At 39.1% G+C, this 22,997-nt stretch overlaps 6 protein-coding genes across 9 annotated transcripts; 4 read left to right on the forward strand and 2 right to left on the reverse strand.

Moving 5' to 3' along the window:
• The first annotated feature begins 20 nt into the window (after window positions 1-20).
• Window positions 21-4,795, forward strand: ing5a (inhibitor of growth family, member 5a). 2 transcript variants are annotated; one of them, XM_088004850.1, is made up of 8 exons: window positions 21-76; window positions 2,314-2,385; window positions 2,522-2,688; window positions 2,824-2,935; window positions 3,040-3,136; window positions 3,232-3,367; window positions 3,483-3,544; window positions 3,633-4,795. In XM_088004850.1, the coding sequence occupies exons 2-8, from the start codon at window positions 2,358-2,360 to the stop codon at window positions 3,670-3,672; spliced, it is 642 nt and encodes a 213-aa protein (XP_087860976.1). In that variant the 5' UTR covers window positions 21-76; window positions 2,314-2,357; the 3' UTR covers window positions 3,673-4,795. The 2 variants fall into 2 exon arrangements, with proteins under 2 accessions (XP_087860976.1, XP_014827134.2); XM_014971648.2 differs by lacking the exon at window positions 21-76 and adding an exon at window positions 916-1,025.
• On the reverse strand, window positions 4,742-6,161 carry cep19 (centrosomal protein 19). Its single transcript, XM_014971650.2, has 2 exons — window positions 5,843-6,161; window positions 4,742-5,400 (listed from the first exon to the last, which is right to left on the reverse strand). Exons 1-2 carry the CDS (start codon window positions 5,970-5,972, stop codon window positions 5,054-5,056), a joined length of 477 nt encoding a protein of 158 aa, XP_014827136.1. The 5' UTR covers window positions 5,973-6,161; the 3' UTR covers window positions 4,742-5,053.
• A 217-nt stretch (window positions 6,162-6,378) lies between these two features.
• On the forward strand, window positions 6,379-9,521 carry pigx (phosphatidylinositol glycan anchor biosynthesis, class X). The gene is made up of 6 exons (XM_014971647.2): window positions 6,379-6,539; window positions 6,809-6,893; window positions 7,758-7,893; window positions 7,988-8,201; window positions 8,766-8,866; window positions 8,984-9,521. The coding sequence occupies exons 1-6, from the start codon at window positions 6,476-6,478 to the stop codon at window positions 9,119-9,121; spliced, it is 738 nt and encodes a 245-aa protein (XP_014827133.2). The 5' UTR covers window positions 6,379-6,475; the 3' UTR covers window positions 9,122-9,521.
• Window positions 9,522-9,652: 131 nt separating this feature from the next.
• Window positions 9,653-17,808, forward strand: pak2b (p21 protein (Cdc42/Rac)-activated kinase 2b). 3 transcript variants are annotated; one of them, XM_014971643.2, is made up of 16 exons: window positions 9,653-10,037; window positions 10,902-10,939; window positions 11,475-11,785; window positions 11,893-11,996; window positions 12,087-12,237; window positions 12,484-12,515; window positions 12,614-12,727; window positions 12,900-13,032; window positions 13,115-13,178; window positions 14,618-14,666; window positions 14,967-15,079; window positions 15,251-15,368; window positions 15,477-15,576; window positions 15,666-15,862; window positions 16,675-16,812; window positions 16,905-17,808. In XM_014971643.2, the coding sequence occupies exons 3-16, from the start codon at window positions 11,608-11,610 to the stop codon at window positions 16,989-16,991; spliced, it is 1,578 nt and encodes a 525-aa protein (XP_014827129.1). In that variant the 5' UTR covers window positions 9,653-10,037; window positions 10,902-10,939; window positions 11,475-11,607; the 3' UTR covers window positions 16,992-17,808. The 3 variants fall into 3 exon arrangements, with proteins under 3 accessions (XP_014827129.1, XP_014827128.1, XP_087860977.1); XM_014971642.2 differs by lacking the exon at window positions 10,902-10,939 and having other exon boundaries at window positions 9,654-10,037; XM_088004851.1 differs by lacking the exons at window positions 9,653-10,037; window positions 10,902-10,939 and adding an exon at window positions 11,287-11,394.
• Window positions 17,809-18,444: 636 nt separating this feature from the next.
• On the forward strand, window positions 18,445-20,435 carry rpp21 (ribonuclease P subunit p21). The gene is made up of 5 exons (XM_014971651.2): window positions 18,445-18,624; window positions 18,726-18,826; window positions 19,640-19,722; window positions 19,819-19,953; window positions 20,077-20,435. The coding sequence occupies exons 1-5, from the start codon at window positions 18,568-18,570 to the stop codon at window positions 20,172-20,174; spliced, it is 474 nt and encodes a 157-aa protein (XP_014827137.1). The 5' UTR covers window positions 18,445-18,567; the 3' UTR covers window positions 20,175-20,435.
• Window positions 20,247-22,221, reverse strand: aqp12 (aquaporin 12). The gene is made up of 3 exons (XM_014971646.2): window positions 21,312-22,221; window positions 20,696-20,812; window positions 20,247-20,600 (listed from the first exon to the last, which is right to left on the reverse strand). Exons 1-3 carry the CDS (start codon window positions 21,904-21,906, stop codon window positions 20,473-20,475), a joined length of 840 nt encoding a protein of 279 aa, XP_014827132.1. The 5' UTR covers window positions 21,907-22,221; the 3' UTR covers window positions 20,247-20,472.
• Window positions 22,222-22,997: the final 776 nt, after the last annotated feature.

A 22,997-nucleotide genomic window follows, 5' to 3' on the forward strand; every position in this document is an offset into this window, starting at 1 on the left:
GGAAAATGCCAGCAAAGGAAGTGAAGGTGCGTTTGGTTATTGGTAACCTCTTGTTCCAGGTGCACACAGGTCTAGGGTGAGCAGTGAAATTTTCTTTTTTTCTTGAAAGTATTCTATTTAAATCTAATGGTTTTTCCGAAATATGTTTTTTTTTTTAGTCTATCCCTGTCATAAAAAAGCTAAACTAAATGTTGATATATGATTTTCAGGCAGAATTAAATTACTGTTAAAATTTTAACAGTTATACTTCACTCTTTGTGAGTTTGACTTTACAAAGAAAACCCTGTCTTTCATTAATAAGAAATATGAAAATTAATTCATAATAGATTATATAGTTTTGATAATAGTTTTCTGTTCAAATATTTTCCTGTGTTGTAGCCAGGATCAGCACCAGATATCTGACTCCCCAGTTCTGCACAAAGTCATGGAAATTAATTTCAAATTTATTGATATTTATCCCTACGCCCAAGGCTGAGATTGCATATTAATTATAAAAATTGGTTATTTTAAAAATTCATAAATTATAATTCTATAATGTGTTTTATTGCACACAGTTTTTTTTCCAAAACAGATTATTGGAAAGAGATGAGGGCTCGTTTTAGTGGAAAAATAAAATATTTTTTTACAATTTTAATGACATTTATTTATTTATTTATTTATTTATTTATTTATTTAAAATGCGTTAAGTCATTGTCTTAGCGGTTTAAAGTTGAGTAGTTCTCAGCTTTATGTATGTCATTTATTTATGAAATACATAAATAAATAAGTTTGTTTGTTTATATTTGTATCATACGAATAAGTTTTGAGAACAAAACATAGTACAATAAAGAAAACTCGCATATATTTGTTTTGTTTACAACCGAACCGTGAAACTCGCATCGCCACGCCACCTACTGACGGCCAACCCTGTAGTCCAAAACAAACGCTCCCTGTGACTAACAGTTAGCGTGCTAACGAGAGTACGCAGAAGCTAAATAGATAACCCAAAATGGCAACGGCAATTTACTTGGAGCATTATCTTGACAGTGAGTATTAGGAAACGAAATGTACCATGATTAACATTGTCACGTTAAAGTTTGTTTGATTGATTTATTTATTTATTTGTCTATCGAAGGACACGCTCGAGGGACTAGAGGTAGATTGTAGTACAGGCTCGTTAGCAAATAGCTCGCTTGCTAACAGTAGCGTTGTTCCGATGGAAATAAAGCAGTATAAATTGTCACTTCATAATGCTCAGTCTACTGATGTAAAGAAACGAAATTAAATTAGTCGTATTAAATGGTTCACAACGTAACTACTTTACGACACGGATTGTTTTTGCATTTGTAAAATAAACAACAGAACGTATTTAAAGATTGAAATTGGAAAATAATTTCTAATTTTTTTTCCCGTCAACATACATTTTTGGTGTCTTATAAACGTTCGGGGTTTTACTGTTAAATATTGCACGATGCATGTGCAACCTGTTGGAGACCGCGTTTCCCGTAACTGTTTAGGCGCCGGGGGGCGGGGTGTTTGAAGTAGCGCCCAAACTGAGGCAGCCCGAAGCTGAACCCAGTTCCTTTAGCCCCCCGAAACCAACAGAGTCGCTGTGTAAAGGTCTGACATCGTGGTAATGTAAACCACTACGCCATAACTGCGTGTTAGTTCATGACGTATGTGTCCTGGACAAAAAGGTTTTCCTTCAGTAAATTCAGCAAAACAAATCATATTTACCATGTCTGAAAAGATAAGAAAATAGCAACTAACATAATACTTAAAAATCCTTATCTGAACTAATCTTTTTTTTTTTTTTTTGCCCCTGATGCAGGTGAATCTGTACATTTTTCAGCTTATAGATACGTATTTGTGATGTGGGATCAGTAGTTTCAAATGTGCTCAAACTCTAAATGTCAAAGGTGCTGAAATATTAAAATTATGCAATTTGCATTATTGGAGTCATACTCAAACTGACATGCAAAAACATAAATATATTCTGCAGTAAACTCCTGTAAATGAATAAAACTGATACATTTTTATTGCTGAGGATTTTTAACACCTATTTGAATTATTTATCAATCTAAATATAGTCAGGAAATGGACTGTATGTTTGGCTGAAATTATGGTGACGTTATAAAAGAATATTGTTCAAATTTCCTGACCAAATGTTCACTTGTATTGATCATTTTAATTGTTGATTTCAATTAAAGTAGCCCACTAATTTCAGCCTTACAAGCCAAAACTGTTACTTTTACCCGTTGATCAATATTGGTTTATTTATATATTTTTTATATAACAATACATATTAATATCATTCACTAATCCTCTGTCTAGGCATAGAAAATCTACCATGTGAGTTACAGAGGAACTTCACCTTGATGCGGGACCTGGACAACAGAACCGAAGGTCATCATTTTACCATTTTATTTTTTGGTGCCATTTTAAATCGGTTGCTTTTGAATTTGCATAATGAGCTTTTAGAACTGTGGTGGCATCGGTGGGGTTTATCTGTCTCTCCAACAACCCCCTGTCGTTTTCGCAGAAAAGAAAGGCGAGATCGACAAGCTGGCGGAGGAGTACATAGCGAATGTGAAGAACCTCGCCTCGGAGCAGAGAGTGGAACACCTGCAGAAAATCCAGAACGCCTACAGCAAGTGCAAAGAGTTCAGTGATGACAAAGTCCAGCTTGCCATGCAGACGTATGAAATGGTCAGTCTGAACACACATTTCCAAGAATTCACCTAACTTCTTCCGTTCGATATTTATCAGTTGTTGGATTTTATTTTTCTATCGTTTGCCTTTATTTGTTCGGACTTAAACATTCAGAACATTTCTTTCCCGCAGGTGGATAAACATATCCGCAGACTGGATGCAGATCTGGCTCGGTTTGAGAACGAGCTGAAGGAGAAACTAGAACTCAGCGGCTATGAAAGTGCAGACGGAAGAGCGCTGAAAAGTAAGTTGGGTAACCAGAAGACTTTTCCTGTGAGTCTGCATGACGTGTTTTATTCTTATAAGCAATTTTTTTTTTCTTCTCTTTCTTCTTCGTCTTCCCCACAGAGAGCGAGATGCGGAGCCAGAGAGAGAAGCGTGGGTCCAGGGGTCGAGGAAGGAAGGGCTCCGACGAAGATTCTCCCAGAAAGAAGAAGAAGGCCAGGTAACTTGGCCCGTCGGCTCAGGATTTGCCACATCTCAGAGGCTTTCTGTTTGTGTTTGTGAGCCGTGGTGCATGAGTTGCGTTGATGCTTTCAGTCCGGACCTGAGCGACACCCTCCTGCCGATGCAACCATCAGACGTTTTGGACATGCCGGTGGACCCCAACGAGCCGACGTACTGCCTGTGCCACCAGGTCTCCTATGGAGAGATGATCGGATGTGATAATCCTGATGTAGGTTTTCGACCTTTTTTTTTTTTTTTAAAGTATTATTCTAACTTATCCTTATCTCCGTTCTAAATTCATCTGAAACCATCTGCAGGCTGACGTGATTTTCCTGTCGTTTCAGTGTCCCATCGAGTGGTTCCACTTTGCTTGTGTCGACCTCGCCACGAAACCAAAAGGAAAATGGTGAGAATTGAACTCCCTAGAAGACATCAGGCATTGATCCAGTAATTCTCTGAACATTTGTCCTTCCTCTTTCCCCTTCATCTGACAGGTTCTGTCCGAGGTGCACTCAAGACAGGAAGAAAAAATGAGATTTTCCTTTCAGGAATGACAACCTACTTTTGTGTTGTTGACGTCACTAAATAGTCTAGTTTGTATTTTGTTTCAGCAATACTCCGTTTTAAAAAGACAACGTTCCTTAAGAACCTTATCCAGATTTGGTGTAAAGCTACTTTTGTGACATATATCCTCACCAGCTTCCCCCATGTTCCCTTCCCTCTTTAAATTTTAGCACATCCGTCTCTGTCTTGTAGCTCTAAATCAAATTGTCATACAGTACATTTACTGTGTTGTCCGGGTCTTGTCAGAAAGTCTCTCCTTTTCGAGCAAGAAGATGTAAATACTGTCTTGACTAACGGAGTCGCAGATCCAAGATCGTTGCTTTAGCATACTTGAAATGTCGGTTTTATAAACAACTATTTTTTTTAAAAAACAAATTAACGAGCCTGCTGAGAATTACATTTAAAACACCTATATATCCTTACGGAAACAACGGTGGTTTAAAAAAAAAAAAAAAAAAAAAAAAAAAGGAAGTCAGATTTAGTTTGTCATTACTACCTCTTTAGGGTTTTACATTAGATCCACATAAATGACTGCAAGTGACAGAGTGATATTACAATCAGCTTAAACCAAACTGGCAAAGGAGAAATGTAAACTGAAAATTTCAACACAAGCCTATGACATTTTTGAATGTATCGTGGTACTCATGGTCAGTTGTTGTCTTCTGTCACCTGAATGAGGTATTTAAGCACTTTGAATGAGATCGTTGCCCCCGGAGACGTTTGATACAGCAGGCATTTTAAAGACGTAGTTTCTCATAGCCAGCTTTTGCTATTGAATGTCTGTTGTTTTCCTTGCTTGTACAACTGTAGGGGAAAACGCCGGTTCTCCACGTCGATCCGTACATGGACAAATATATCATGTATTTTGTATTGAAAAGATATTTTGTAGACAAATTACTCCAAAGAGATATTTGTGTTGCATTTAAATCCCGGTGACTCAAGATGTAATTTAATAGAACTTTAGCAGCTTCTTTCGTATTTGACTGTGAATATCCTTCATTTATGTGTAAACCACAACAATAAATAAAACCAAAGTATGTATTTTGTAAAATTCTTGTATTTTATAACAAATAAATTTCAATTATTAATCCTACATCGTTTGGTTGTTAGCGTGACATGTATGCTTTCTAAAACACAGGGCTGTTTAGTTTGATATTATCTACTGTGCCTGAGCTCATGCCAAAATCTCTGCTGGAGTGTTTATGTTGTTTATCTCCGCTAATTGCAGTGGACACAACTGGAAGTGGGACTTAAACTAAATTCCACTTGAGCCCTCCTACAATCTTGGGCCAGCCCTGTGTCCAGTAGAAAGACGGCTTTATTTTTACTTGGTGTTAACGTGATCAGAGTTTCAAAAGCCCTCATCTGATTCTTCATCCCAGCTGCACTTCTCTTGCTTGGATTTGTCAAACTCCACCTCCAGGTCGTACACAAAGTCCGGGTCATCTTTCCTCTTGCGGTTCCTCTCGAACAGTGTGTCCATCTGTCCCTTTTTGCGAGCCAGTTCCTCGTCATCCAGTTTGTTCAGATCCTCGTCGGGGTCCAGCTGGAAAGAAGCGAGGCTGTTCTCCAGACTCAAGCCCTGCATGTGATCTCGCAGGATGATGTGGAGTTTCTCCAGCTGGCTTAGGGGTACTTGGTCCAGATAGCCCCTGTGCCTTGGGTGGTTTTTCAGTCTTTCAGCAGCCATGCTGCAGTCTGGAAGTCAGAGATCATATCAAGATTTTTAATTCAATGGAGGCAAATGCACAGAAACAGCAGTCAAACCTCTTTTTGTTTTGTTTTTTTGTTTTTGATTTTTTTAGGCTGGTAGACACAATCCAAAACACAGCTACCACTGCAGTGAAAAACACTTAAGTTTGTGGTTTTAATATGATATTTGTGAAAAGGTTCCTGGGGTATGAATACTTTTAAATTGCGTCATTATCATAAGGATGGGAGAACTGTTTCATTTGCAGATTATTGCATTTATTTTTGGACCCAGGAACCTTAAAAAAAAACAGATTGAGTGATTGCAGCATGACTCATTTTGATCACTTTATTGAGTCAGGAAATTGACTCAGTAAGTGTATTCATTACACTGCTGCTGAAACTGTAATTCCCATACTAACTATATAATTGCTGAAAAATATTGTCTTACCAGAATATTTGGAGAAATTTCGTATCGGTATGATTCTCTTGCGTATCTTTTTGGTGTCGGTGTGGATATAAACCAGAACTATAGAAGGAGGATTGAACTGCACTCCGCACCGCTTTGCTTCACAGCCCATCGCCTTCCGTTTTCGATAAAGATGGTTAAATATGTCCTTTTCTGAGGTTTATAGTTTGAAAAGAAATGATTTAATCCATAAAAACTGTAATATTGCCCACTAAATTGAAAACGAAGAGAAAATGATAAAGTATTAATTACAGGACCTTTCATGGGAAGCGTTACCAAGGAGCCTTACATTAGGCAAATATTTTAGTGAAGCCTGTCCAAAAATATTTTTTAAAAAGGTTAAATGAGCCACTGTCCCGTAGTTGTAAAATTAAATTAATTAACTTTAACTAAAACTGATTATTTCATTTTAAAGTATATTATAATAGCTTGGCAGCAATGTTAAACACTCGAGGGACTGGATTTATAGTCAGGCAGAATTCTGGCTTCCACAAAACTACAAAATGGTCCTACGATGTTGTCTTCCGTAAACATTTGAATTGGGAAATGTGAAAAAGCCTCGCAGTATGCCAAATACTTTGAAAATACATGTAAAAATTTACCTTAACGATTGTGATGTACTTTGAACTATTTTTTGTGTTGGCTTGCTTATCTAAATGCTATTGTTTGAACAAAGAGGGTAAGTAATATAGTTAAACGTCTTCGTTCTTGGCAAGAAAACTAATCTATGTTTACGGTTTAAGGTCTTACAAACAAGAGAGATTAAGATTTTTCCTAAGTGTAAAAACATGTCCTCATGTGATGCACGTCTCCGAAAATACATTTGACCAAGACATTATACTATAGACAGAGCTCCTATAAAAAAAACTTCTAAATTGCAGTAAGATGAAATGCTATCTACTAACTATTTGCAAAATGTTTATCTGTATAATACTCACGTTTTTGCAGATGAGCAGGAGCACTGCGATCAGCTCAAACAATGGCTAGAGTCCTCCTCTGTGTCCCTGGAGCTTAGCAAGAAAGGCTTCCACAGGTATTTGGTTATACGCCTATCATAACATTATGACCACTGGCAGGTGAAGTGAATATGTCTTCATCATGACACATTACCTTGTAGTTGATAGCAGGTGGACAGTTTGTCCACAAAGTAGATGTGACAGAACCAGATAAAATTGGCAAACATAATGATTTGACTGCATTTGACAAGGCAAAATTGAGATGCCTTTTCAAGAAAATGCTCCAGATTGTGAAGATAATGTTGGTTCTCATAGAAAGTAGGGGTGCACCGATTGCAGTTTACTGGCTGATCGCCAATTACAATCTTTGAAAACCCTGACCTGCCGATTCAGATTGTGTCCAATACCAGATAAGATCAGGGTAAGAGATTGGCTTCACATCTAAGTATCTACACTACAGGAACATTTTGAGATCTCAACAAAAAGTTTTATGCGTTCACTTAGCTTTTAAATTCCCAACATCTCAATCCTTCTTTTGTAGCAACCAGTACAGAAACCATTTTCCCCCTCAGACTACAACAATGTGCAACAATCAGCTGTGAATGTAATACCTAACACCTTTTTCTCTAATACCTTCATCCCATCATATAGTAATATAATCTCTTAAAAACAAAATGTCATGTAAGCACTATTTTATCTTTTTGAGCATAATATTCTTTTAAAGTATTCTTTGAAAGTCTTTATTATTATTTATGCTTCACTGTACTTTACTGATACAGTTTTGAAAAAGTTGTAATGTTTTTATATCTGCTGCTGTGATAAACCAGTCTGGGATAAATACAGTTTGTCTATTTAGCAGGTGGCCATAATGTCATGTCTAATTCATGTACATGTTGTAAAGAGACAAAAGGCTTCAGGGACTAATTTCTGTTGTGTTTTAGGGAGGTGACAACCACTATTGAGCTCAGACCAACTACACTCAGTGGTGCCAGCATTGTGCTGCTTTACAGATGGCCAAATGGCGTCTTTGTAGATCCATATCAACTGGCATCCCTAGGTGATCAAAGCAACTTTGAGGTAACACCATGACAACCATGGCACTATATATTTGTTTTAAAAACAAATATATATATATTTTTCAATGATCTTTGTCTTCATTCTTTATTGCTAGATATTGCTAGATTCAGCCATTGACCTCGAAGTGCCTGCTCACAAGACTTCTGGATTTCTTACCTTCGTGTTTCCCTCCCATACTGGGTCAGCTCCCAGTTTCCTAAAATTAACAATCCCAGTACACGGGCGCTATCACGAGCCCTCTTTCTCTGGGGAAGCATTCACATCTGTTCACATTGAACCTCCTGACCTGCTGCTGCGCACTGAAAAATGTAAACAATAGTCTTTTCCTTTCTGAAATTGTACAGATGCACCAATCAGATGTTTTTGTTTGGCTAGTTTTTTCTCGAGTTTTCCCACCAATTCCAGTTTTGACAGATTAGTTGTTGTTTTTTTCCCCATCCAGAAATTATAATGCAGAGAAACGTGCTGCGGTTTTTTTGATAGATGTATAAGTTTTGAATCCGACAGAGAAGATGTTGTTTACAAAATAATCCTTATTTGTGCATGAAAGTATAAATCCTTGACTATCTTAAATTTTAAAAAGAGCATCATAGTTTAATCATGCGTTTATAGATTGAAAAGTGTGGACATTTTTTTGTGTTTTTAGTCATTTATTTAGTAAAAAAAGATGTCATGATTCAGTATTTGACCTTCCAATAAGAGCTAATTGTACAATCTTTGGCTGTTTGCTTGGTGCATCTCTAATAAATATACAATTTATTGTCTGATCTAAATTTACATTATTTGTCCTGATTATGAGGGGATTTGTTTTCCATATTGAACAGATAATACAACTTTTAATCAAACAGATTGTGTAATTTCCTCCATTTCAGGCTCGGATCTTCGCAGATTTGAGTCTCATTCTGTAGTGGATGCTCCTTGCACTGTCAGCAATTCCAGCACATGTTCATGGGTGAAAAAGCCTCTGCAGCAGGTGCTTTTTTTTTCTAAATCTTTACAAATCAATTTATTCAAAAAAAAAAAAAAAAAAAAGACACAACCCTACTGTTCAAATCTTGCTCTTATTCAAAATATATCTTGTTTCCTTTAGGAGTCCAGCACCGTCAGTGTCATGTTACCGGTTGGTGATGGATCAGCGACGATGCTTGTCTGTGGTGGGACTCTTCTAGCCACTATGGTCTGCTGTGTGGCGTTGTCTAAATACATGTTGAAACATCGACTCGTTTAAGCTGCAGCAGTCAAAAGGACTTGTTCTAAACGGGGTTATAATGTGGAGCGGTCGTGTCTGGGACCAGGATCATCCCACCTGCTTTCTGTAAATACAAAACAGATCTGTATCTGTTGTGAAAGAATCCCAGGTGTCCACATTAAATTACCCCCTAGGAGCTTAATGTGACTCCATGTTTTTACAGATTTTTTTTTACATTTATTTTTCTGATATGAAATTGAAATTTGGGTCAGGCAATATTAAAAGATAACTATTTTGTTGTTTGTTTAAGCAGTTGGGAAACCAAAATAAAGAATGTATGGAGCTACAAACGATGTTTTAGATAAATATGTAAATCTTATATTTGCTTGTACATGTCAATAATTCCTAACGTTGATGAAATAAACAAGTGAAACATAAATGTGTGGAAAATATATTTTCAACTCAAACCCCTTAGAAGGGATCTCCAGTTGTGATGAAATATATTCATATATTTCATTATGTAAAACTTCATTTTCAGCTTCAGTGATTTTTATTGTATTTTTTTATTTTCCTAAGTGTTTTTTTCCATTCATTGTTTGAAGTGCTGAGTATCTTTGTGTTGAAAGGATGATCTAATGCCTGGAGACCCCCCTGATGGCTAACTTTCCCCCTCACTCCATTCATTGGAAGCGTTGCCTCACTGAAGGGGCCAGGGCTGGGTCGGTAGTTCCGCTTCCCCCCTTCGCCATAGCGGAATTATCCCAGGGCCGAAAAGACTGATGAAAAGTTGAACTGTAAATAGTTGGACTCAGGTTTTTACTAAGGTGTTTGCGCACAAGGTGTACCAGTCAGAACCCAGATGTTACGTCGGGAGCATTTTTAGCGGATTTGTCATTGTTTTTCCAAACCGTCGGGGATTGTCCGGGAGTCAAGTTGAGGCGGTGTGGAAACTCCGGTGAGCTCCGCCGCTTCTGCGTCGTCTCCGTTAGCCCGCTAGTTGGGAATATTTACAGGAGCCCCTTTGGCCTTTTCCATATCCTGTGCTGGCTTGTTAAAACTCCAGTTTAATGACGGAAAGTTTTAAGGTGTACTTTGGTTAATCATTTAGCGTTAGCTTAACAGCTTTTTACCACGTTAGGTTTATAAGAGCTGGAGTAGCATGTCATGCTAAGCATAACTCTTAGCTAGCACACTTGTTGGTCAAGCAGTGAATGCTAACGTTAGCTTGCTAACGCCCGTGTTGGTGCTCAATTAAATAGCATTTAGAGGCAATTAAAATGGTGGAAACACGCATATTACTGGAAAGTCTGCCAAGGCTGAGACAATATATCAAATTAGGAACTGCTAAGTGTCAGCTTTACAGTGCAGGACATAAAGAAGGAGTAGCTTGCAATGCTTTCAAATTAATCAGGACGTCTATTTTGCACAGATGCATTTACTTTGCCTTAATTTGTAGTTTCTCCCAATGAAACTATGTTGCTCGTTTCGACATACATTAATTGTTTAAATTTCAGGTTAAAAGTAGAGAACGTTTGACTACATAAAGAGGAGGTCACACTGTGATTGCACATCCCTTTAAGTTTTTACACTTACTCATGTAACATTGTGCTTTATCAAAACCTCAAGAGATAGAGCAACACGTCAAATAGATGTTATCACATACTCGTAGTCCAAATCACCTAAAAGAACAATAAATAATTAAAAAAGGAATAAGGAAAGGAAGGCAATGTATCAGACAAAGTCGTGATTTTAAAAATGTTTTACAAATAAAACTTATAAGTATGACACTTAAGTATTCAACCGTCTTTGTTCAATACAGATCCAGTGGAACAATTAACTTCTCAAATGGAGTTCAGTGTGAGTAATTTATTGGTAGTGGCAGCACCAAGCTGTGGGAACTTTTTTTTTTTTTGTCAGCATGAACAGTGACAAGTCTTGACATCTCAGAGATTTCACAAAGTCGCTCTATGAACTCTGTCACAACTTGAGATATTTTCCAAAGAAGAATGAGCTAAACCTTCAGGCTGCAGATGTGCAAAACGAATAGAAATCTTAATTTGAGCTGTATTTGCAACAAAAGGTAGTTATACTGACAGGGCTGTATATAAATGCATACCACACTTGTAAGACTCTTATTTTGTAGATTGTTTTTGAAATTCATGCACCTTCTCTTCTTTTCCTCTTCACAATTATGCACTACTTTGTTATATTTGTGGTTTCAGCTTGGCAGGAGCTATGGATGCTTAAGTTTATGCTTTCATGGCTAAATTGACAACATAAATGGGAATGTTTTCCAGGAAAAAGTCACTCTGGTGCGGTTTATAGACATCTGCTGTATTTATAACTTTTAATAGTTATTTTCTGTTCTAACAATAATTAAACTTCTCCCCAGGTGCCTCTCGGAGCTTCGTCTCACCCTTTATGTGAACACTAACGCCCCTTCTGATGTGAGTCTTGCCTCCCTTGCTCGCTCATCTCCATCCTGAACCACTTCTTGTTTGGCTGCCTGCGTCCACCTCTCTACAATGTGCGACAACGGAGACCCCGAGGACAAGCCCCCCGCCCCTCCGGTGCGGTCAGGAAGCGCCATTTTCGGCACCGGCAAAGACTCGTACTCGGCCAACCACAAACCGCTGCCGTCTGTGCCCGAAGAAAGGAAACAGCGGAAAGGCATCATGTCCATCCTGTCGGGGGCCGAAAAAGGTGAAGTCAAAAGAGCTCGAAACTTGACGAAAAGTTTTAATCCAAACGTGTGATTTCGATTCATTAAAGATTCGGTTTCTTTTTTTTTCTTTCTTTTTTTTACGTAGGTAGGAAAAAAGATAGAGACAAAGAGCGACCGGAGATCTCGCCGCCTTCTGATTTCGAGCACACCATACACGTCGGGTTTGACGCCGTTACGGGGGAGTTCACGGTGAGTTTTCACTGCTTGGGCAGTCTTGTTGAAACTCACTGCCTGCATCGTGGGTGAACTTCTGTTTTGTTTCGTTTGCCTCACGCGTAGGGCATGCCAGAGCAGTGGGCTCGACTGCTACAGACCTCAAACATCACCAAGTCGGAGCAGAAGAAAAACCCGCAGGCTGTTCTTGACGCCCTTAAGTTTTACGACTCTACGGGCAACGGCCGCCAGAAGTACCTCAGCTTCCCGTCCTCTGGTGAGAAATTAAATCAAATTCATTTATCTTGGTCATTTTTAACCGTTCCACACACAAGTCAAAGAAAGACAAAACGCACGATGCGTCAAATCCAACAACAATACAGTCCAGTTGGGTCCTGCTCAGAATAAAAATGAAACTCATCTGATCATAAAATACCAATTTGGGGGGAATAAGAAAAAAGCAGCACCAGGTTTGGAGTACTTTCTGTGGCAATCTCTAATTTTTGTGTTTTTCTTTATACAGAGAAAGAGGCCTTCCCTGCAGGACCTCAGTCTGTAAGTAACCCAGACTTGTTTTTAACGCTCGTCTCCAGCTTTAGTGCTGCTCTCTGTGTTTTGATGCTGAATAAACGTTGCTTTTTATTTTGAACAAGCCCGTGAAAAAAAGCTCCGAACCCTCATCTCCGAACATCAAAGACATTGATGATGACGACGATGATGAAACTCCGCCCCCGATTGTGGCTCCAAGACCAGAACACACAAAGAGTGTAAGTTACCACCCACGGGTCTGTGGAAAGAAAATCTGCCACGCCACCTTTGGTGTTTTATTCTTGATCTCGTTCAACTTCTCAGCTACAAAAGTTGCCACTTTTTTTTTTTCGTATATTATCTGGAGCTCTTCTTTTTTAAATTTCATTATGTATTTGGTCAACTTTCCAGATGTACACCCGCTCTGTAATTGATCCCATTCCTGCTCCAAGTACGTGTCCAGATGGGGATGCTGCCTCTAAGTCTGCAGACAGACCGAAAAGGAAGACCAAGATGACGGACGAGGAGATCATGGACAAACTGAGTGAGTTATTTACCAAACTACACACTCCTCCTGCGTACAGATCTCTTCACTTTTCTCATGATGTTTGTGATGTGGCTCACAGGAACCATAGTAAGCATCGGCGATCCCAAGAAGAAGTACACAAGATATGAAAAAATTGGTCAGGGGTAAGTTCAGACATGTCCTTCAAAATCTTTCATCCCACTTTTCTACCATGGGATGAAGGAATTTGTCTGCCCTACAAGTATGACAAGTTTTTAAGTCTTTTGCTGTGTTAGCGTAATTGTAGCTGTAGATTCTAGTGAGGCTAACATTAGCTGCTACGTTTGTAAATGGTGATGCTTTCGAGTTTTACTTGCAAGTCAGAAATTCAAAGTTGAAGAAAACGCAAATAGAACACCAAATACATAAATAAGGCTACCTATACTTCCCTAAGTTCATGATCCAATATGGCTTCTATCAACGTTGCTCAAATTATCTATGTGCATGTATAATGGTTTGTACCTCCTTAATCTAGTTACACAGATAGCATATTGCTACCGTTGGTGTTTGAATCAATAGAATAACGTAGTAGTGGTCATTGACACGGCATTAGGCAAATCCATCTAGTTTTCCAAGTTCCAACATGAACGCCCTCGACCTTAGTTTATTGTCTAGAGCCTGTTGTTAATGCTCAGGCTAGTTAGCATAGCCTCCGATGAGGTGGATAAACAGATTTCCTGTAACGGTAAGTTATTCTTCAGCTATTAGCACATGGAGTAGCGTGTACACATGCATGTTTGACAACGCCAAGACCGTCCTCCTGGTTCTGATTGGTTGTTTCTGACTGGGAATGGTGCAGAGAAGCTTGACTCTTTTTTTTTATCCCCCGCCCCCCACATATCACCTCTTATGTTGTAATGTCACCATATGATGACAGTTTTATTAAACATGTAAAAAAAAAAAAAACATTTACGAAAGGTTACATATATGAAGCTTTAATGGCTATACAAAGTCTGATGTTAAAAATAACGACTTAGTTTTCTCAAACTGCTGTTCATTAGAAAAAGTATGTAAGATCTTCATTGCCTTGACTTTGAAATAATTTACAAAGCTGTACATTATCGTTACATTACAAATGATAAAAATACAGAATAATTCCCACAAATGTCGTACAAATGTAGACAATAATTATAAACATAAAAAACGTCTGATAGCTCACTCAGCTCTTCTGCTCTCAGCCTGATTTCAGTTCCTTTTTGTTTTGTTTTAATTCATATATATTAAATTAGTTTCCCAGCCATGTCATTTTAATGCAGGCACATTTCACTTGATAATATTGGCCACATACAGAAGTGAGTCACTTCTTTCGACAACCGTTTGCTTTCACAAGTGGTTCTAGTGGCTTTTGAATCATAGTGTGGGTTAATGTTTTCACACACAGCTTCTGCATTGTGGCTTTCATTTAAATTAAAACAAATGTGTGTTTTTCTTATTTTAGGATCTGGTAAGGATCTAAATTGAACATTTGACTTCAGTTTTTTATTGTTTTATTTTACTGAATTTAAAATCTGAGTGGATTGTTGCCTGAAATGTGTCTAAAGCGGTCCATTTACTCTTTTTGCAGTGCATCAGGAACAGTATTCACTGCCATTGATGTCGCAACAGGACAGGAGGTAATAGAATCTCAAAAAAAAAAAGAAATATGTAAAAAAAAAAATTCTATTATGAACATATATGTAAGTTTTGCAAAACTAAAGGATGACTCGGTTAAAAGGTTTGCTTTTAAGGGTAATTTAAGGAAGCCAAATTAGTAAGAAAATCACCTTCTATGCTTCAGAAATCTTATTGGAAGTGAATCTATGGAGAATTTTTTTTTTTCTTTTTGCACATTTTATTGGCAGGCGTTTGGTTTACATTGAACCCATTTTCACCATCAACTTCCACATTAAAGCTGTGGTTATTCATTTTGTCAGGTGGCCATCAAACAGATCAATCTACAGAAGCAACCCAAAAAGGAGCTAATCATCAACGAGATTTTGGTGATGAAGGAGCTGAAGAACCCCAATATTGTCAACTTCCTGGACAGGTGAGACTAAACTTAAACATACCTTGTGTTGTGTGTTTAATGATGTGCCACTTGGGAGTGGGGGGATCCTTATTGGTTGTTTGTTTTTTTATATATAGATTTTAAACCCCAAATATAACAATATTTGGGGTTTAAAATCTGGGGTAAAATTTAAAATTTGGGGTTTTTCAGCTTCCTGATGGGGGAGGAGCTGTTTGTGGTGATGGAGTATCTGGCTGGCGGGTCGCTGACAGACGTCGTCACAGAAACCTGCATGGACGAACCTCAGATAGCCGCCGTCTGCAGAGAGGTGCTCCGCACTCGTCCCGCTTCCGGGAAATTTAATGAAAAAATCCTGCGCCACGCAGAAGGTTAAACCGTCTTAACAACTTTTTTTCCACCCTCTTCTCGATTCCAGTGTTTACAAGCTTTGGATTTCCTACATGCTAATCAAGTCATTCATAGAGATATCAAGAGCGACAACGTGTTACTGGGGATGGATGGTTCTGTAAAGCTGAGTAAGTACGACTTCCTCACAAGCAGCTTTGTTCTTTAGCCTGGAAGAAAAAAAAAAACATGCAACATGTCCTCCTTCTTTCTCCGGCAGCCGATTTCGGCTTTTGCGCCCAGATCACTCCTGAGCAGAGCAAGCGCAGCACTATGGTGGGCACGCCCTACTGGATGGCCCCCGAAGTTGTGACCCGGAAGGCTTATGGGCCGAAAGTAGACATTTGGTCACTTGGTATCATGGCCATTGAGATGGTTGAAGGCGAGCCCCCCTACCTGAACGAGAACCCACTACGAGTGAGTACAAAGAAATGCTGGTGACGTGGTGTGGAGTGTTAAAAGTTGATTTGTGTTTTAACATGGTCTTTGAACAGCTGCAGCTTTTTAACTTGAATCAATCAACATTGAAGCACAAGAAGCTTTGTTCTCTATCGTCGGAGTAACTATTGTCCTCAAAATAAAACTGGATTTGATTCATCTTGTTTTTTCGTACGACTGAAACTCTTGTGTGATAAAAGTAGTGGAAGAAAAGTAAACTGTGATTTAGTCAAGAATTATGGATTGGATTTAGATTATTTAATTGGTTTGGAATTGGAAAATAAAACACCGGTTTCAACACCATCACAAATCAGAAATCTAAAAAGTGTGGCGTACATTTGTTTTCAGCCACCACCTCTTCAATTCTTTGTGATGACACCTTTCACTGCAGTTCAAGCTGCAAATGAAAAAATGGCTGAAGCTCAGTGACATTGCATGGTTAGCGTCTGTGAACAACAAATATTCTCAGTTAAATTTAATTGGACTTTGACTGGGCCATTTTAACACACGGACATGCTAACGCTTTACCTTAAGAATCACCTTAATTGAGCAAGTTTGTGTGCACGAACAAGGAATTTTACTATCTTTTGAAGGCAGTTGGGTTACACTGGATTTTATTGAAGGGCATCAGAGTAATGGACACCACACTTTTCAGATGTTTGATTGTAAAGTAAATGTGAAACCGTCTTCCTTCCACTTCGCAACTACGTTTTCCATCACATAAAGTCTCAATAAAAACCTCAAACTGACTTAACAGTAAGGCTTTTCTCTCATCTCACACGCTTTGCCAGGCGTTATATCTGATCGCCACAAACGGCACACCCGAGCTCCAGAATCCAGAGAAGCTGTCTCCGGTTTTCCGAGACTTCCTGAACCGCTGTCTGGAAATGGATGTAGAGAAGAGAGGCGGAGGCAAAGAGCTCCTACAGGTAAAAACGAAGTCATTATTTCATGTGGTGTTTTTTTGTTTTTGCCAGTATTTTTTCCGATCTCGCTGTTGATTTGTGTCGTTGCCTCTCAGCATCCGTTCCTGAAGCTGGCGAAGCCCCTCTCCAGTCTCACGCCTCTCATCCTGGCAGCCAAGGACGCCATGAAGGGCACCCGTTAACGGACGAAGCCCAGCCGACCCCGCTCCTGCCTTACTTATGCTGTGCACAGATAATGTGCCAACCGTTTAGATTTCGTGCCAGACAATAGGCTGAGAGTGACTTGCCAGCCTTGATGCACCAGCCTTGTAAGCCCTGACGAACCTCACTGTGAAGACCAAAAAACCGAGAGCACAACCCCCCCCACCGCTGTCAGCATGAACTCTTACCGTCAGATGACAAGTCAAACTAAAGTGCTTAGTAACAGAGTCAGGCGTAGTTCATTTTTGTACATCAAAACTGGTGACATGTTAAAACTAGGCTTGTATTTAACTCGGAATGAAGAAGACGCCTAGTTTAGTTGTTTTTTTTTAATCAACTGCCTTAAACAAATGCAAAATGTTGCCTAATGTATTGTTGATTGTGTCTGTCTTGTGTTTCCCATGATTTTTACTACCTTTGTAATTGACATTTTCAGCCTGTCAGTATCGTAGTTATTTTGATACTTGAATTTCATGTTCGTCCCCCCGGTCCACTCCCGTCTCCTGGTCCATATCGTCTCATTTGGTGGACGTTCTTTTTCCCAGTAGACCCATGTCGTGTGGACATTTCTCGTCTCGGTTTTATAGGAAACATTTCAGTGCATTATTCATCATGACCATGTGCTGTGATTGTGATGTTCTTTAGCTGACAGATCTACTGTACCAGTTCCTTCCTACAGACACTTGTATCTGTAGTGTCCTGATGCCAGAGGCGCACCTTTGCAGGCATTTAAATGTTAGATTGACAGGGTTTATACTTTATTCTCTGTTGCTATTAAAATGAGTATTGTATGTTGAACTCTGTCCTTTGCGTTCTTCCAGACTAAACAAGTGGACTTTTCTCATACAAGGGTTGTGTATTTTTTGTGTAGCTTTAGAACCAGTTACCATATGCTAATTAGATTTAAAAAAAACTGAAGAGACAAAAAACTATTTTTTCTTTAGTCTTTGTCAACACACAAAATAAATACAACTGGTTTTAATATTAATTGGTGGTGAGATTATTTGTGCAAAAATTAAGAGATTACTAATATTTAAATTCTATTTGCAAGAATCTGATCAGATGATGGAATCAGCTCTGTAAAAAGGTGGCGTGCATCAGCCAAAGATTATGTTCAAAAGCATTATTTCTTCAATAAAGTGTTGCTCCTGTGGTAGTAAAAAGTAGCCATCCATAAAATACAAATTGTAATATTTTGCGTAATTGAGTAACTGATCCAAAAATGTAACGTCATATCCGAATTCTTGTACCTGAAAGAATAAAAACAAGGTAATGTTAGAAAATAATTTCTCAGAGAGCGACGCGCGCGTGTGTGTGTGTGTGTGTGAAGTTCCCATCTCTGCCGTGTGGGCTCGGGTTCGCATGCTCTCTATAACAAAACCCACCTTCGGCAACCTTCGGTTCGTGTTCGGGTAAGACACGCCTTTATGTTATTTAGAAATTGTGCTTTTATTCTGAAGGGCACAGTCGGAAATCCATCGTCGAAGTATGAAGCTCCAAACTCAGATGCTAAGAAGTTGAACGCCAGTAAATGTCAATTTGAGACCTGAATTCGTAATGGCGTTCCATTTGAAAGACAGAGAAGCCTACGAAAGACTGAACTATCTGTACCAGGTGGGGGAAAGCTTTAGACGAACCGCCGCTAGCAGTCACATGTTAGCTACTTTGCTCATGGGGTGTAAATGACGGCGTCTCTGGCTTTTGTGTCTCCTCAGGCTGCTCACTGTGTCTTATCTCAAAACCCAAATAACGTGGAGCTGGCTCGGTTCTACTGCTTCACACAGAAAACAATAGCAAGACGGCTGGTTCTCAGGCAGTAGGTAGACACGTTCTGACGGTAGTTTTAGCAATACGGTTTTATTTTGAAGGGAAGAGTGAATGTCGTCACTTCCTTGTGATGAAGTAAAATTTTAAATAACGTTGAAATTTGTCATTTATTCCTTACTTTATCAATGCTTCTGATAAAGTATTTATGTTGAAATGGTTACTTACATTTGGAAGAGCGTAAATTGTTTTTCAAATGACATCAAGATGATGTCTGCTGTTTAAACATTAAAGGGGTTTTTCTAGCATTTTAAAGTCGTACCCAATTTTGTATCAATAAAAAAAAAAAGATGCAGTAATGTGTTAAATCAGTTTACTTTTTGCATGTATTGATATATTCTGTCAAAAAAAAACAACAACTAATAGACCGTTGGGTTGATTAAAAAACAGATTTATTTTTAATTGTATCATCTTTAAGTTTGTACACAGCAGCTCTAAATATCATTCAGCAAATATATTGCCTCTCTTCATAAATGGGCATTATCTCCCGAGTGAGATTACATTATAACTTGTATAATTTGATGCCTAACTTACCTTAATTGTACTTGACAAGGAAAAGAAAGCACTGTTATGTGTAGAAACTTAATTGGACAGTCATTCTTTTCAGAAAAACTGTAAATGGTATAGTTTTTCATTTGTTAGCATCTAAAAACAATTGGATAGGCTAAGAAAATAAAATAAAATAATAGAATCCTAGAAATACCTTGTGTGCCTGCAGGCATAAACTCCCCGACAGGCAGGAGAACAGCATCTAGAGAGAATTTTAAATTGTGGCTTTCTTTCATTTGGACTCATTTTCCTGCAGAGACCCATCGGTGAAGAGAACTGTGTGTAAGAAATGCTGCTCACTGCTCATCCCTGGTGTTACTGCCACAACAAGACAGCGGAGTAAGGCAATTTCAATGACTTTCTTGACTTTTATTTTTAATCTTTGTTCAGTAGTTTTTAGTAATAAATTCCTGTTTTCTCACTTTGTTTGATTAGGAAAAAACAAAAAGAATCGTTTTACTGTAGTGAGATGTCTCAGCTGCGGCCAGACCAAGAATCTACTGAATAATCCAGATCATTGTTTGTGGGCGGACCGACCTGAGGCGCAGCTGGAGCAGCGGAAACAATCTGGTGAATAGGCAAACTTTTATTTTTCTTATTAAAAATAAAAATTCACACTTTTATTTGTAAAATTTTACTTTTAGAATTTTATTACTAAAATAATTTTTTTAACATTTGCACTCTTTCTTGCAGATCCAGGCCCTTCAGCTAAAAATCAGCCTAAATGCCCAAAAGCTGATGAGTCCCAGTCTTCGAAAACACTTGATGCTCAGAGTTCTACCAGCACATAGGTTGTTGTTGTTGTTTTGTTTTGTTTTTTTCAAATAGAAAGCATAATTTGGATAAATCCAGTGCTAAGAAGGTTTTTTTTTTTTCATTTAATTTATTTCACTGAATACATGCTGCAAATTGTGCATTTTTTCCACAAGTTTTTTTTTGTCTAAATATAGACAACAAAGATGAAGCTAAAAAAAATGTTCTTTTACATTTTTTCCAAATATTTCACATGATGCATCCATTGCTGTTCAGTTAAAGTAAGCCTCTTATAACCATTTCTTGTAATAGTCTCTTTTTTTTTATTACCATCTGTCACTTTTTCTTCTTTTCATGTTTGTCTCCTTTCGGCACTCTGAAGCGTGTCTTCTGGAAATACAGAAGGTTCCTGGCAAAAAGCCTGGGAATGTGGCCCATGTAAAGGAGAAGGGCCAACATCATCCCTGGGAAAAGAACGATTTTAAAGAAACCGTTAACTGACTGTGACACACGCACACACACATGAACGCACCGTTTACTGTTGCGTAATGTGACATACCTGTGAGAGAGCTCAGCCAGTAGACCACTGCATACTCTTTGAAGGTAAATCCAGGACAGTGGAAGGTGAGTCCATAAGCCAGAGATGGGTTCATGAAAGCAGAGGTGTAGCTCCTGGCTGGAAAATAGAACGGATAAGTCAGGACGTTAATGTGTTTCGCTGGTTTTGAGTGTGAAAGACTTAAAAAGTTTGAATAAAACAAGACTTGATGCTTTGTAGTAGGAGTGTCCCGATGCAACTTTTTCCAGTTCCGATACAAAGGCAATATTGCAAGTTTGAGCAATAGCTGGTATTGATATTGATCAGATACGACATCGGCAAGAATCGTACATACTTTTGTTACTTAATTAGTAGTGTAGAACGCGAGAAAAGGCTTGATCAAGTGATATTACTCAGAGAACAATGGTCTACAATAGGTATGAGAACAACTGAACTGACCTATTTGTTATTAAACAATGGGTCTCTGTTTGGGATACAAGCGCTGCTGGATGCTTCTATCAGAGATGCAAGTCAATTTATTCCAATACTCAGATCCCAATCCGATATTAATATCAGATCGGGACACTTCTTCTTCCCATCCCTTCCAATAAGCATAAAGAAGTTTGGACAGACTCACCGACATGAGAGAAGAAAGTGAGTAGAACTGCGATCAGGGGCACCCGGATCAGAGCCGATCTGCGCCTCAGATTCAACTGGATGAGATGAAAGATGAACGCGCAGGCACACTCGGTAAAAAAGCCTTGAACCACGGAGACCTGCAGGGACGTGCCGCATTCTCTCGACATGAGGTTTTTGATCATGTGCATGTCGGTCAGCTCCAGGCTCCAGTAGTACCTGGCTGCCAGCAGGCCCAGGTGAGCCCCAGCGAACTGGGCCGTGACGGCAAGCGCCGTGGGCAGAGTGCCGGCCTCCAGCTGCAGGAACTTCTGCACGACCAGGCTGGGGTTCCCCGACGTTCCGGCGCAGAGCACGCCGTGAGTCAGCAGCAGAACAAACAGCATGGTCACGGTCACATCCTGGCCCAGGCCCCCGGCCCACTGGCCCACCTCCACGATGGTCTGTATCTCCAGCCAGCACGCCACCAGCATGAAGGAGGCGGCGAACTCGGACACAAAGCTAAACCGAGGCCATTTTCTGAGGAGCGTTTGGACCAACACTGCGAAAACCACCACTGACAGGAAGTACCCGAGTGATGCGTTAAGTCCAGACATGGCTGACCTCGGGTGTCTTCCTCCGTCTCTTGTAAAAGAAGAATGAATGAAGGGTTGACCCAGCAGCAGAGCTTCTGTGTGACAACGTGGTGCACGCACAGACCCATTTCTTATCAGAGACACGTCAGGTTTTTTATCCCAAAACCACCTGCCAAAATACACACAGGCCTTTATGTCAGGTCAGGCAGCTGGCTGTCTTTCAGTGACTGTTTGATGTTGGTTTCCATTCAGTGTTATCCCAATGATTCCACTGCACTGTTGGCGTGGGTAGGAAATGTACTGCAATATGGACTGTCAGATAAGAGTTTTAAAACAGGTGAGGTTACAGTGCATCCAGAAAGTATTCACTACTATCCACTTTTTCCACATCTTTTGTTACAGCCTTTATTTTTTTAAAGAAATAACTCATTTCACTTGTTTTTTGTTTGTTAAAATTTGACACATAAATACCAAACATGGGACAAGCACCATAAACCTTCCAGAAAACCACAAAGATGCTGGAACACTGACTTCCTTTAAATCCAGGCTGAAAACCCACCTGTTTAGATCTGGTTTTGATTAGTAGTAAGTGGAACATTGATCAATATATCTGATGTATACTTTCTTGAAGATGGCTTTTAACAAGATGTAACATTTATTGCTTGTTCCCAAACTAATGGTTTCCAAACATTTTCTGGGGCAGAGGATTCTTAGGGACTCCCTGTCTCCAACTTTTTGGGGGGGCAAAATGAATCTACGTAGCTGGACACAGACAACAACACCAGTAGCCTACAGGCTACTTGTTAACAAGCTTAAGGTGATGTATTGATATTAGCCAATCATCTTTAAGCTAACTTTACCAGCATCCAACAGCTTTACTCAACTCAGTCGGTTAGTTTGGAGGAAAAACTGTGAAAAGTTCTTTGCGTTTTGCTGGTTTGCTGCCATGATTCTAACACAGGTGGCTCGGAAAAACAGGTTACCACATGTTAACAACGGATTAAACAGTTTTAACTGCTGATAAAAGTGACAGAGGACGCAGACATGGGAAGTGTGGAAGCCCCTATTGTATCAAATTGACATAGGAATAACAGAGTTGGCCATTCTAAGGT

Source organism: Poecilia mexicana, unplaced genomic scaffold, assembly GCF_051168715.1.
Source record: "Poecilia mexicana isolate PSO_F unplaced genomic scaffold, ASM5116871v1 scaffold_4, whole genome shotgun sequence".
NCBI lineage: Eukaryota > Metazoa > Chordata > Actinopteri > Cyprinodontiformes > Poeciliidae > Poecilia > Poecilia mexicana.

Bases quoted from the DNA above. Each gene is read 5' to 3' on its own strand.
- rpp21 (XM_014971651.2), top strand. From the start codon at position 18,568: ATGGCGTTCCATTTGAAAGACAGAGAAGCCTACGAAAGACTGAACTAT. The intron at 19,723-19,818 runs GTAAGGCAATTT...TTGTTTGATTAG, and splicing joins TGCCACAACAAGACAGCGGA to GAAAAAACAAAAAGAATCGT. The intron at 19,954-20,076 runs GTGAATAGGCAA...TCTTTCTTGCAG, and splicing joins GGAGCAGCGGAAACAATCTG to ATCCAGGCCCTTCAGCTAAA.
- pak2b (XM_014971643.2), top strand. From the start codon at position 11,608: ATGTGCGACAACGGAGACCCCGAGGACAAGCCCCCCGCCCCTCCGGTG. The intron at 11,786-11,892 runs GTGAAGTCAAAA...TTTTTTACGTAG, and splicing joins CCTGTCGGGGGCCGAAAAAG to GTAGGAAAAAAGATAGAGAC. The intron at 12,238-12,483 runs GTGAGAAATTAA...TTCTTTATACAG, and splicing joins CCTCAGCTTCCCGTCCTCTG to AGAAAGAGGCCTTCCCTGCA.
- cep19 (XM_014971650.2), bottom strand. From the start codon at position 5,972: ATGGGCTGTGAAGCAAAGCGGTGCGGAGTGCAGTTCAATCCTCCTTCT. The intron at 5,401-5,842 runs GTAAGACAATAT...TCTGACTTCCAG, and splicing joins AAATTTCTCCAAATATTCTG to ACTGCAGCATGGCTGCTGAA.
- aqp12 (XM_014971646.2), bottom strand. From the start codon at position 21,906: ATGTCTGGACTTAACGCATCACTCGGGTACTTCCTGTCAGTGGTGGTT. The intron at 20,813-21,311 runs GTGAGTCTGTCC...TCTATTTTCCAG, and splicing joins CACTTTCTTCTCTCATGTCG to CCAGGAGCTACACCTCTGCT. The intron at 20,601-20,695 runs GTATGTCACATT...TTCTTTTCCCAG, and splicing joins CTGGCTGAGCTCTCTCACAG to GGATGATGTTGGCCCTTCTC.
- pigx (XM_014971647.2), top strand. From the start codon at position 6,476: ATGTACTTTGAACTATTTTTTGTGTTGGCTTGCTTATCTAAATGCTAT. The intron at 8,202-8,765 runs GTAAACAATAGT...CCTCCATTTCAG, and splicing joins GCTGCTGCGCACTGAAAAAT to GCTCGGATCTTCGCAGATTT. The intron at 8,867-8,983 runs GTGCTTTTTTTT...TGTTTCCTTTAG, and splicing joins TGAAAAAGCCTCTGCAGCAG to GAGTCCAGCACCGTCAGTGT.
- ing5a (XM_014971648.2), top strand. From the start codon at position 989: ATGGCAACGGCAATTTACTTGGAGCATTATCTTGACA. The intron at 2,936-3,039 runs GTAAGTTGGGTA...TCTTCCCCACAG, and splicing joins AGACGGAAGAGCGCTGAAAA to AGAGCGAGATGCGGAGCCAG. The intron at 3,137-3,231 runs GTAACTTGGCCC...TGATGCTTTCAG, and splicing joins AGAAAGAAGAAGAAGGCCAG to TCCGGACCTGAGCGACACCC.